The following is a 13,973-nucleotide window of genomic DNA, read 5'->3' on the forward strand; positions in this document are numbered from 1 at the left end:
AGGTGCTATATTTTTCCTTGTGTGCGCATGTGTGGTTCTTTCTTCCTTTTTGGGGGTTCTTATAGGCCATTCCTCATGCTGTTGCTATGGTCAGGACCTCTGACCAAAAAAGCCCTAGAGAAGCTGTTGAGTTTGTTTTGCAACTTTTGAAGGTAGTGTTCTTTCTGCTTGTTTTCATGAGCGGGCCAATATGTTTGACCCAAAAAAAAAAAAAAATCTTGATTTTCACCCTGCTTGTTTGTTTAATGCTCTTTAATGCTCCGTGTTTGTTTACAAGGGGTTACATGGGAGTATTTAGGTTTGTATGTACTTGAATTTTCCTGTAAATGGTGATGCTATTCTTTGAACTTGACAGTTGGCCAATAGTGAATATGAGAATGATAAACAAGTTTTCGTTTTTTAACTATGATGTTTTTGCCAAGTTGTCTAGATTTAAGGTTCAACTATTTAATTATGTAAACAGTAGACAACAGATGCTTTGGAAGCTGAAAAACTGCTTTATACGTAACTATTATATGTATTGGTTCTTTCTCCTCTTGATGTTTATCTGAATTTAAACTAAATCTAAGAGGCTTAACTAGTGATTATCTTCTTGAGTAATTTAGTTTTGTTAATACCTTAATAATTGACGCAGGCAAATTAGTGAGAAATGGTATTTTTTTTCCTCATCAGTTATTGTACTTTTTTGTATTTGGTTCTGGAATGATAAAATATTTAATTAAGACTTGGAATAAAGAAGCCAGTAAAAAAGGAAAACAAATCCACCAAATAGGAGCAAACCAAGATTTGATAACTTGGAATAAAGCAGTCAGTAAAAAGGGGAAGGCAATAAAATCCAACCAAAAAATAAAGGAGAAACACAAAAAAGTTACAAAAAAATTTCTAGTGGTCCAATTACGTAGGGAGCTCTTTTTAAAAATCGTTTGGTGGCTGATTTTTGGTATGATCTGGAAGCTAGGTCTCTTTTTCTTTTGGTTTCTGTCATGTGTTGACCGATAGATAAGCGGTGGATGTTTCCTCTCCCCCGTCTTTGATATGAGAGGTTGACTTTAGGTTGGGAAGGGAAGGGTTCGGACTCCTTACCCCTTTGGGTGGTCTTTCTTGTAATTCCTTCTTTCGTTGTTTATTGGACCTTTCTCCTAACAGTGTGTCTATCTTTTCTACTATGTGGAGGATAAAGATTCCATAGAAGGTTAGGTTCTTTAACTTGCAGGTGTTACATGGTCAAGCTAATAATTTGGATCGACTTTCGAGGAAGTTTCCCTTATTGGCCCATTCTGTTATTCTCTCTTGGAAGGTAGATGATAACCTCGAGCATATTCTTTACCTCTTTGGAGGTGTGAGTATGCAAGATCTGTTTGGCTTAGCCTTTTTAGACTTCCAGTTTCAAGCTTGCCCATCATAGGGTTGGGAAGGAAGTTTCCCAAATTTTCCTTTTAGGCTAGTTTTCATGGCTAGTCAGGTTTGTGCTATTTTGTGTGATCTTTAGGGAGAGAGGAATGGTAAAACATTTAAAAGTTTGTAACAAAGCTCTATTGGCTAAGTGGCTTTGGCGTTTTGCCCCTAAATTCAAATCTTTGTGGCATAGAATCATTGTGAGTAAGCATGGTACTCATTCCTTTGATTGGGTGGTGAAGGGGGTTAAGGGCACACGCTGGAATCCTTGGAAAGATATAATGATCAAGCTTCCTTTTCCCATTTGGTTCGTTATATTGGGGGATAGTAAGGAAATGTATTTTTGGGAAGATCGGTGGGTTGGGGATAGTCCCCTTTGCTTTGCATTTTTATATCTTTATCACTTGTCTTCCTTTAAAAACCGTCCGGTCTATGACTTTTTGGTTTGGTCGGGGAGCTCTGTGTCCTTTTCTTTCGGTTTTAGTTGCCATTTGTTCAATAGGGAGACAATGGAGGTGACCTCTTTTCTTTCTTTGTTGGAAAGGTGCAATTTTAGGGAGGGGAGAAGGGATGTTCACATGTGGATAGCTGATCCTATGGATGGGTTTTCTTGTAAATCGTTATGTAGAATGTTGCTGGATCTCTCTCCTGTTAGTGAGTTGGTTTTTGATGTGGTTTGGAAGATGAAGATACCAAAGAAAATCAGGTTCTTTACTAAGAGGTTTTGCTTAATTGTTTGAACTCTTTGGATAGGCTTGCTAAGAAGATGGATCCGTTAAGGGTCCTTTTTGCTGTATTCTCTATTGGAAGGCGAAGGAAAATCACCTTCTTTGGGGTTGCCAGTTTGCGAGGTCTATGTGTAGTTGTTTCTTGCAAGAGTTTGATATTCAAATTGTTGGCTAGAGGGATATTCGAACGATGATCGAGGAGTTCCTCCTCCATCTGTCGAGAGATGGCTCATTTGTTGTGGTCTGGTGGGGTGTGCGCTGCTTTGTGGGACATTTAGAGTGAGAGGGTGTTTAGACGGTTGGACAAGGACCCTAACGAGGTTTGGTCCTTAGTGAGGTTTCATGTTTCGCTTTAGGCTTCGGTTCCGAAGCGCGCTCTCTCTCTCTCTCTCTTTTTTTTTTTTTTTTTTGTAATTATTCACTAGGCAACATCTTACTTAACTGAAAACCCTTTCTCTAGTGGGTTGTTTTGTGGGCTTATTTTTTTTGTATGCCCTTGTATTCTTTCACTCTTTCTCAATGAAAGTTGTTTTCAATAAAATAAATAAATAAAAATAAAGGTTTGGAGAGCGATTCTTCAAATGCTTGGTCCTTCGATAGATTTCATGTTCCTCTTTAGGCTTCGACTTTGAAGAGAACAAACTTTTCACTGATATAATGAAAAGAGACTAATTGCTCAAAATACAATGCTCGAGATACAACAATACGAGATAATTATAATAATTCGAAGTTCTATGGATCAGTTGGTGCACGAGAACATCTCAACTAGGTCGATACCTCCATAGCACCCTCATCATATCCATTTACAAGATGAAACTAACGAACAAAAATAGAGGCTACTAGTTGATTATAAAGAAGGTATAAAAGCACTCCAATTGAGCAAAATGTTCTGAATAGAATAATCAGCAAAAAAATTTGGACTGAGAGCACTAAGAGGTAGCTAATAAGCGGGCTGAACCAAAACTGTCTGACCATTCAGTAGCCTTGTTGTGGAATACTCTTTGGTTTTGCTCAAACCATATTTCTGAAATCATGGCTTTAACCGCATTTGACCAAAGAATATAAGCCCTTATATTCTTTCATTTTTTTTTCCTCGAAGAGCGGTTGTTTTTTCCATTAAAAGAAGTCTTCAATTGTTGAGAATTAAAAACAAGGGGTAATTACAAAACACCATAAAGAGATACTAAAATGATCCATGGACTCCTTGGACCACACCTTCCCCCAGAACTATGAATTCATGTAAACGTTCTCTTATTTCTCTAAATAGGGTAGGGTGACATGTAACAGACAACCCTTTATCCCAAATTGAAACGGCAAGTAGCAAATCCGTAGTAGATGATTCAAATCCTCAGAAGCAAAAAAAAAAAAAATTGTTATTAAAAAAAAAAAAGAAGAAGAAAAAGAAAAAAGAAAAAAATCCTCAGAAGCACAACCGCATCAACACATCATTGAGGCCTAACATAGACCTCTGGGTAAAGTCAACAGTGTTAATCCTCCCCAGCCGGGTAAAAAATGTTAACTTTTTGGGGATTTTGACTTCCAAAGAGGAAATAGGAGGAATTGGAAGAAACAATGGCATTTAATTTGGGCAAAATGGAGTAATGAGAGAACACACTAGAAAGGATCAGTGGTCCAAACTCAAGAATTCCTTTGGACTGAGTGCAATGGCCATTTATTCAGAGATTCTTTTTCCTCTTTTGATAGATTGTTGGATTTGGTTTTGCCATTGTTTTTTATTGGTGCAAAACTAACCACCCATTTACTCATTTAAGTTTATCTTATTTAATTTCCAATTGGTGTTGAAATCACCTATTGATGTTGGAGTTTCTCTTTATTTCATTCATCAATTAAATGTTTCTTATCTTAAAAAAAAAACCAAGAATTTCAAGGCTCATGACAGTTATGAAATCCATTCGACAGAGGCGCCAAAGAAGACACCTCAGAAGTTTTCTTTTTGAACAATGTTTTTAGTATGTGGCGGGGGAATATTCACATGGCTCTGAGGAATATGGCGATACAACATTTTAAAACGATGCTACATCACAAAAATGCGCTAGTACTTTGAAATTTCAATAGGGGAATATAAACTGAAGATTTGGGGTAATTTTTAGACTTTTCTCGGGGAATGCCAAAAAGAGAATCGTTATCTTATGATGACCACTGTTATTATAATTATTATTATTCTTTTTATTTTTAAACAACCTCTGCATGTAGTTGGGGTAGCATAAAAATTATAACTTAATTTTCTTTTTGATATTATGTTTCTTTTCCTCTCCTTTTTTTTTTTTTTCAAAATTTTGTTTGTGATTCATTTTTAAATACCAATTTCTTTGTATTTTGGTAGTACAACGACAACAATGGGAATCCGTACTCTGATGTTTTCTGGTTGGCTGCACTAGTCCAGTCAGTTGGTGAGCTTGAATTTGGGCAACAGGTTGGAATGTACTCTTCTCTGCTTGTATCATTTGATAGTTTCTTGATATGATATGTTGTAGAACTTAATTTTCTATCTCTTAGTTATTGTTTATATGACTGCACCCAGTGCTGAATTTTTTAGTATTTTGCCCACTTCAAATCTAATGGATGGTTGCCATCGTAGTTACAAAAGTTCCATTTGATAACAAATTTGTTTTCTGTTTTCTGTTTTAAAACGTGAAGTTTGTTTCCTAAACCTTTGTCTTCGTCATCCTTGCACCAAATTTAGCTCGAGAATTTCTCAACTTAAGAGGAAATCTCGTCTTCTTAAACCACCAGAACAATCTTTGCTCATATATGTGGACACCGCCATTTCAAGGCAATCTACTTGCTCTAAAATATAAATGACTACATTCCCAAAACCCATTTATTATTACACTTGTTCTGCAATCCCTATTCAACCTTTATGTTCCTTTTTGGTAATGGGGTTACTGTACATCTGTGTGGTCTTTCATGGGTGGGTGTTTTTGCTGGAAAATATTAATCTCTCTTATTTCTCTTAGGAGGAAAGAGTTTCTTAAATAGAAGAACACCCCGAAAAAATAAAAATACAGCAAATATAATAAAATAAGATACGACAAATATAATGCAAAAATACTAAAAAGGAAATAATCAACACTTCCCCTCAAGCTGATTTGAAGATATCATTCATGGCCAGCTTGTCAATCAAATTGTTGAACTACCACTTTGGAAGACCTTTAGTTAACACATCTACAATTTGCTATGTTATCGGAAGGTAGGGGATACATATTATTCTTGCATCAAGCTTCTCCTTTATGAAGTGTTTATCAACTTCAATATGTTTTGTCCTATCATGAAGGATTGGATCGTGGATAATGGAAATTGCTAACTTCTTCTTATCCATACGCCTTCACAAATAGTATGGGCTAATGCCCTAAATTATGCTTCAACACTACTTTTTGCAATCACACTTTGTTTTTTACTTCGTCAAGTAACCAAATTTCCTCAAACAAAAGAGTAATAACTCGAAGTGGATCTTCTATTAGTCGTGCTACCTGCCCAATCAGTATCAGTGTAAACCTCAACATGTAGGTGGTCATACTTCATGAATAATATACCTTTTCATGGAGTACCTTTTAAATATCTCAAAATTCTATAAATTGTGTCAAAGTGAATGGGCTCGGGAGAATGCATGAACTGACTTACCATACTAACTGTAAAAACAATGTCAGAACATGTGTGAGAGAGGTGTATGAGTCTCCCTACAAGTTTATGGTACTTTTCCTTTTTTTTTACATCTTTCTTAGTTGCAGCTACCAATTTTAAATTCTGCTCAATGGGAGTTTCTGCTATCTTGTAATCAAGTAAACGTGTCTCGTTCAGTAGGTCAAGAATATACTTCCTTTAGTCGACAAGAATGCCATTTTTGGACCTGACAACTTCCATGCCAAGGAAATACTTCAAGGATCCCAGGTCGAAATCATTAACAAGTTTTTTTCTTCAAGATATTCAGTCCTGTCTCATTATTACTTTTAAGTATGATATCATCAAGATACACTATCAACCCAACAATCTTGCCATTTCTAGTATATTTATAAAACATAGTATGATCAGCTTGACTTTGACTGAATCCATAGCTAGTGACTGCCTTTCCCAAACATTCAAACTATGCTCTAGAAGATTGTTTAAGACCATATAATGATTCTTTAATTTGCACACTTTATTAATCCCGAGATCCACCTCAAAACCAGGTGGCAAATCCATAAACACCTCTTCTTTAAGATCCCTATTAAGGAAGACATTTTTAACATCAAGTTGATAAAGAGGCCAATTTAAATTGTTTGCAATAGAAGCAGAATTTTGTTAGAATTAATTTTAGCAACCGGAGCAAATGTTTCTTGATAATCAATTCCATAGGTCTGAGTGAACCCCTTGGCCACCAATCTGGCCTTGTACCATTCAATACTTCCATCAGCTTTACACTTTACAGTGAACACCCATTTGCATCCTACTGTTTTCTTATATTTTAGTAGTTTAACTATGTCCCATATGCAATTTTGTTTCGGTGCATTAATCTCTTCCATCACTGAGTTTCCAATTCAAATCATTTGGAGCCTCCTGAATATTCCTTGGAACAAATAGGTTGGTTATTTTAGATGTGAAGACTTGGTTATTTTATGACAGACAATCTATGATAAGAAAGATTGCAATGGGATATTTGGTACATTTACGAGTACCTTTCCTATGGGCAATTGGAATATCAAGATCAGAGACATCAGGTAAAGGATTATGAGAAGGCGAACCAGGAGAAATAGAAGTAGAGTGTCTAATACCTGGATCCTCAAGATCATTCATCGGACCATGGTCTTGCAATAAGTCAATTGTTTGATCTCACTCTCTTTGAGTCAAGTTTCTTCTAGTATAAACTTGAAGTTCAAGATTTTGACCTGTCAAGTCAGTTTGTAGTGTCTTTCCCCCTAAAGAAGAACTTCCAACTTTTGGCATTGAAGGACTAGAACTTATAATTTCAGAACAAGTGATGTTTGGGAGAGGTGAAGTGTCCCAAAAATTATCTTCAAGGTTGGATGTCTCCCCTGAAGAGAATTTGGGCTAAAATATGGTTGATTTTCCAAAAAAGACGCATCCTACTTTCAAAATACTTGTTGGTCAAAGGATCACAACATTTGTAAGCCTTCTTATGAGAGACATAGCCTAAAAAAATGCATTTAATGGCTCGAGGATCAAGTTTAGTGTTAGAAAGAGTAGGGTAAGAATATAAGCAATACCCCTAAATAATTTTAATGGTAAGTCAGAATACAGTCGGGCATTAGGAAAACACTCTCGGAAGTGACTCAGAGGAGTTTTAAAATTCAAAACCTTAGACGACATGAGATTTATTAGGTATGCAAGCATCACCCCACAAATATTTTGGAATATTCATAGAAAACATAAGGGCACGAGCAACTTCAACTAAGTGTATTTTTTCGCTCAATTATGCCATTCTGCTAAGGAGTATCGCGACATGTAGCTTGATGAAAATTACTCTTATCTTGTAAAAAATTGGTTAATTGTTTATTAAAATATTCAGTGTCATTATTAGAATGAAGAATACGAATTTTAGTTTGAAATTGAGTCTCAATCATATTGTAAAACCGAACAAAAACCTCTTTGACCTTGACTTTTTTGTTAACAAATAGAGCCAAGTTAGACAAGTGTGATCATCTATAAAGGTAACAAACCAACACTTACCACTATGAATCAAAACTTTAGACGGATCCCAAAAATCAGTGTGTGAATTAAGGAAAAAGGTGATGAAGCGTTGTAAGGTCTAGGCAAATAAGTGGACCGATGATGTTTGGCAAAAATACAACTTTCACAATGAAAAATTGAACAATCAAATCCTTTAAATAAACCGGGAAACAAATATTTTAAGTAGAAGAAATTTGAATGTCCTAATCTACGATGCCAAAGCATGATAGTTTCTTTAGCAGAAGGAGAACAAACACTACACAAACCTTGAACTTTTTTATGACTAGCTGAAACTTCATCAAAGTAATAGAGACCATCAATCATCCTAGCACGCCCAATCGTCCACCCGAGTCCTGATCCTGGAAGATACAATGAGTTTCACAAAAGATATTTACTAAAAGATAACAAATTGCAAGCTAATTTTGGAACATGAAGAACAAATCATAATGTAAGTTTTATAGTCAAAGGAATAGTTCCTTTTCATGCAATAGAGGTGAAACTACCATTGACAATTTAAATTTTTTCATTGCAATACACGAGGGAATATGAATCAAATAAACAAGAGGAGCTAGTCATATGATCAAAGGCTTCGGAATTGAGGCAAGAGAGAGCCTGAGAACAAGTACTTGATTGTGCCAAGTAAACACTAGGATTACCAGATGATGAATTGGTCTCTAGCATCTTCAGAATTTGATCAATCTGCTCTTCAGTAAATGGGCTGGAGTCAAGAACATTAGCATTAGAGGTATGCTGATGGGAATTCCTCTCACTTTGCTTAGAACTTTTCCAATTTGCAGTTTTTCCATGAAGTTTCCGACAAGTTCATGCGTATGTTGAGGTTTATTGCAGTGGTCGCACCAGACACGAGACTTTTCAAGTGGCTTGTTGGATTGATCAGACGCCTTCAGTTTGTCACCAATGCAGAGCATTCAACTTAATCAATAGTTTTTTTTTTCCGATCATAACATTCCTGTGGCTTTCTTCCCTACGAACTTCAGAAAACACATCATTAATAGTTGGAAAAGTAGTTTTCCCAAGTATCCTACCTCTAACGTCATCAAACTCAACATTGAGACCAACAAGGAATTTGTAAATGCGACCATCTTCAACAGTTTTCTTATAGTGCTTTTGGTTCTCTGTAGATTTCCTGTTTCCGGTCATACATATTAAAGAGATCAAGGTCTTGCCAAATAGGGACTAAAAGTTTTGTGTAACTGATTGGCTTCCTTGTTGTATATCATCCAATTTAAGATTCAACTTAATCACCTGTGACTTGTTGCCCAAATCAAAATACATTTGAATCACACTATCCCATAATTCCTTGGCAGTAGAGTAACACATAGTTACAACTGGCGTCTTCAACCATGGAATTTACAAGCCAAGTCACGATCATGGAATTTTCAACATCCCACACAACAAATGAAGTCATCTAGGCTAGGGGCGATTGTTTATTTAGTGATGTAACTAATCTTCCCTTGTTCACGAATATACATCCGAACACTTTGGGACCAATGAAGAAAAATTTCCCTATTAAGTTGAATGGTGGTTATTTGGACAGTGGGACTGTTGGAATGGATGCAATTGTCAACGACTTTAGCAATAGGTGTCTTAATGTCTGGCATATTGTGGCGGTGAGTGGTAGCAAGCAGTGGACGACAATGCAATAGAGACCGGCCGATGAAGATAACTTGCGGTCGAGTTAGAAGAGGTGCGAACTTGTGAGCGCAGAGATGCGAAATCGCAAGGGCAGAGACGCATTGCAGGTAGATCGCGAATGTTGACCGGCGGAAGAGAGTGGGCAGCTGCGTAGAGATCAAGGTCTTGCCAAATAGGGACTGAAAGTTTTGTGTAACTGATTGGCTTCCTTGTTGTATATCATTCAATTTAGAATTCAACTTAAACACCTGTGACTTGTTATCCAAATTAGAATACATTTGAATCACACTATCCCATAATTATTTGGCAGTAGAGTAACACATATAGTTACAACTAACGTCTTCAACCATGGAATTTACAAGCCAAATCATGATCATGGAATTTTCAGCGTCCTACACAACAAATGAAGTCATCTGGGCTAGGGGCGATTGTTTCTTTAGTGATGTAACTAATCTTCCCCTGTCCACGAATCTGAACACTTTGGGACCAACGAAGAAAATTTTCCCTATTAAGTTGAATGGTAGTTATTTGAACAGTGGGTCCGTTGGAATGGATGCAATTGTTGATGACTTTAGCAATAGGTGTCTTAATGTCCGACATATTGCGGTGGTGAGCGGCAGAAAGCAACGGACGACAATGCAGACGAGATCGGCTGATGAAGATAACCTGCAGTCAAGTCTGAAGAGGCGCGAACTTGTGAGGGCAGAGATGCGAAATTGCAAGGGCAGAGACGCGCTGTAGGTAGATCGCGAATGCTGACCTGTGGAAGAGAGTGGCAGCTGCGAAGAGACGACCGGTGGCGGCAGCGGCAGCAAGGCTAGGCTTGTTTTTTTTTTTTTTTTTTAAGTTTTTTCAGAAAATTAGGGTTTTTAAGGTTTTTTTTGGGGTTTCAAAAAATTTAATGCGCTGGAAAATATTTCTCTCTCTTATTTCTCTTAGGAGGAAAGAGTTTCTTAAATAGAAGAACACCCCATTAGAAATAAGGAAAAGTAAAAATACAGTAGATATAATAAAATAAGATACAGCAAATATAATACAAAAAATACAATGGAGAATATCACTAAAAGGGAAATAATCAACAGTTTCCAATGAGCCCTTAATAAAATTAACCTATTTGTTTAGATAAGTCATTTTGCCTCTGCTTTTATTGGCCATGTTTCTTTCTCTACCTAGACCCTTGTTTTAATTTCTTTTATTTTTCTTCCTTGATAAATTGCAGAGCATTCTCTTTTTAGCATCGCTTCTTAAAAGGATTGATAGACTTTTGCAGTTTGACAGGTTGGTCAACCTATTGGTATTTGATTATATGGAGTGTGTTTATGAAGAAACTAGATCTTATGCATCTCTAAATGATATGTGACAGGCTGATGCCTAGCTATAACGGGATCTTGACTATTAGCTGCATCAGAACCTTAACCCAGATTGCACTGAAACTATCTGGACTTCTCTCTCTTGTAAGTTTTTTCTTGCCTTCATATTATTAGTCAAGAGGTGCACTTTATAATGATATTCTATTCCACAAGAGTATCATATTGTATTTTAAACTTCCTACAGGATCGTATTTCTGAACTGATAAGACCTTTTCGAGATTTTAGTTCCATGTGGCAAGTTCGAATTGAGGCAACCCGAGCGCTTCTCGATCTTGAGTACCACTGCAACGGAATTGATGCAGCATTGTTGTTGTTTATCAAATATTTAGAAGAAGAGAGTTCCTTGCGAGGTTTGATTCTGCCATTCATCTTTCTGTCTCGCCGCCCCCCCCCCCCCACCATCACCACCACCATATACTCTTCAAGTTATCCCTAGTCTTCTATGCTTTTGATCTCTTGTTTTGTTTAATTATTCGTTCATTCAAATGACCATTCCATTTATTTGTTCCATATAAATGGGTTTTCTCTAAGCGTAAGAAAGAAAGTTCTCATATTGCAGGGCAAGTGAAGCTGGGGGTCCAAGTTATGCGTTTATGTCAGATAATGCGAAGATCTGATTCAAATGATGTAGTCAATAATGACACTCTTGTTGCTTTGCTCCTCCTACTTGAAGGCCAGATGGCATTTAACAATGTCTATCTTCGTCACTACTTGTTCTGTATTTTACAAGTCCTTGCAGGAAGGTGGGTACCCTTTTCCCTGGTAACCCAAGCGTTGAATTGAGTAGAGACGGGAATACATAATTGCTCTCACTCGTAGTTCAATGCAAGCTTTACTGTTTTGTACTTAATTATTGTATTTTTTTTCCTTTTTTTTTTCTATTATTTTTATCCCCCTGACCATGTTTCTGTGACAAACAGAAGACAAATGGGCTTAACATGCCAAGTAATGCTTTAAATCGTTGGTAGGTCTAATAGATTTAACTTGTGCGTCTTCATTTTCCGCTACTATGTATCCAAGCTTGTTTCAAGTGGATCTTTGGGGATAAGTGTCATCGGCTTCTCCAATAGTCTTCATGAGAGGGCACGTTACGGTTCTGTCTGCTATTGACATTTTCCTTACATTTTTCTACTGTATTCAATTAGTCTGACCTTAATGTTCCTGCACTAAGAAGAGATGCTCTTTACTTAACTGAAGCTGTCTTTAGTAGCGCCTGTGTTGGTTTTGTATATAACCATCAGTATGGATTTCCTAGAGAATATAGCATGATGGACTTTGATGTATTAGTCTGATAAAACATGGTCTAGGGCTATGCTAATGTTTGTTATGTATTAGTCTGACCTTAATGATGTCAACGGTTTTGTTATTTATTTATTTATTTGTTGTATTCCTTTTTTGACAAAGCATCGTTTCGTATAAACTCTCTTTTTACTTCATTTTCAGGCCCCCAACACTTTATGGAGTTCCTAGAGAATATAAAACATTGCATATGGGTGACACGGGAACTTGCAGTGAACAGAAGAGGATGTTAACTTCTCTCATTCCTGAATTCAATCCACCAGAGCCATCATCAGTCTCTGCAGTGGCGCCTATGCCGTATATTCCAGCAACTCTGTCATCAGAACCACTTCATACTCCTACACTAAGGCCTGACAGCTTGGCAATTCCCGAGCTTTCCAAGGAAGGAGGAGCAATTGCAGAGGTTCCTAAGCAAGCTAGGGCAATAGCAGAAGCTCCCAGAGAAGCAGCCTCTGTTTCCAACAGTCACGAGAGGAAGTTGCCGGTTGTTAAGATCAAAGTCAGATCGTCTGCTGCTACAAGTAGAGCAGATGCTGATAATCTGACCACTGAAAGATCTCATGCTGCACCTCGTGAAACAGATGTTGGTCCCAGTAGTTCCGTTTCTGTTGACGCACCCCAAAGAAATATTGCTGAGGCTACAAGTATCAGCAACCATATTCTAGAGGAAGTTAACTCCTGTCACGATCGCGGGTCTCACATGACAGCCAGCATTGGCAGTGCAAAACTTACAAGTTATGGTGACGAACTCGAGAAGGAGTTCCAATGCACGGCTGATTCCAGTAGGGCTTTTGGACATTTTCAGCCAGAAGATCCTTCGTCATCGAGCATCATACAAGATAACAATATTGATGCTGATGCACAGAAGTATGCAAGTCTTCAGACACTTTCTTTACCACAGCATGATCATGGCTTAGCCTCTTCGCACTCTCGCCATGGGAAAAAGGAAAAGAAGAAGAAAGACAAAGAAAAGAAACGTAAACGAGAACATAAAGAACATCGCAACGATCCTGAATACATTGAGCGCAAACGGCTGAAGAAAGAGAAGAAACAAAAAGAAAAAGAGATGGCAAAGCTATTGATTGAAGAGGTGAAGCCACTGCCAATTGCAATGCCTCGAATAAAAGAACCACCAACCAAGTCAACACCCGTGCAGTTGGAAGCAAACGAACCTAGTGGATCAAGATTAATAGTAGGAGTTCATAGTAAGCCCGAGGCATCAGAAGGTACTACTTCTGCTGCCCCCAAACTTAGAATTAAATTCAAAAATCGGACGCTGAACAATTCATAATGGATGTAATCAGCTCTTCTTCTTACATTAGTTGAAATCCTTCCCAATTGTTGGCTCTCAACCTTAATCCTCTTCGAGGCTAGGTATATAATCTGAGCTCTGTGATATAGCACAATGAAATTCAATCAATCAAAGTCCCTCCTTTATCACAATTCTTCACTGCGAGTTATTCTTGACATTTTTTATCCTCCATCACAAAGCAGTACATAAGTTATCATTTCTTTTGTTATTATCTGCTTACATTGAAATGAAGATAAATCATTCTAGTCACAATTGCGCATAATTCAATTAGTTGGAACCTTAGAATGGTGGCTACAAACAACCTTAGATTCGGCTACAGTGAATGAATGGAATCCCAAAATCAGGCTAGACAGAAGAGTTCCAAGTGCACGGTTTAACCTATTGGGTGAAACTTGAAAGATGATATAACCTAAAAGATAAAAGGAGAAATCTTTTGGAATAAAACCGTCTTTATTTTGAATAAAAGATTCTCATGAGATTTTTTTTTAAATTTTTTTTTTTTTTTATATAGAATTGGAAGTAAACTAA

General features: G+C 37.1%; 1 protein-coding gene across 2 annotated transcripts in view; it reads left to right on the top strand.

The window, feature by feature from the left end:
* TAF2 (TBP-associated factor 2) overlaps positions 1-13,576 on the top strand; it is a 36,109-nt gene extending 22,533 nt beyond the window's left edge. For both annotated transcript variants that reach the window (XM_039038722.2, XM_039038723.2), the window contains 7 exons: positions 66-152; positions 4,468-4,557; positions 10,684-10,742; positions 10,828-10,918; positions 11,019-11,184; positions 11,394-11,577; positions 12,278-13,576. In XM_039038722.2, coding sequence (XP_038894650.1) covers positions 66-152; positions 4,468-4,557; positions 10,684-10,742; positions 10,828-10,918; positions 11,019-11,184; positions 11,394-11,577; positions 12,278-13,424 — 1,824 coding nt within the window. In that variant the 3' untranslated portion in view covers positions 13,425-13,576. The remainder of the gene's footprint in view (positions 1-65; positions 153-4,467; positions 4,558-10,683; positions 10,743-10,827; positions 10,919-11,018; positions 11,185-11,393; positions 11,578-12,277) is intronic.
* The last annotated feature ends 397 nt before the right edge of the window (positions 13,577-13,973 follow it).

Source organism: Benincasa hispida, chromosome 8, assembly GCF_027475165.1.
Source record: "Benincasa hispida cultivar pf3 chromosome 8, pf3_genome.v1.1, whole genome shotgun sequence".
NCBI classification, from domain to species: domain Eukaryota; kingdom Viridiplantae; phylum Streptophyta; class Magnoliopsida; order Cucurbitales; family Cucurbitaceae; genus Benincasa; species Benincasa hispida.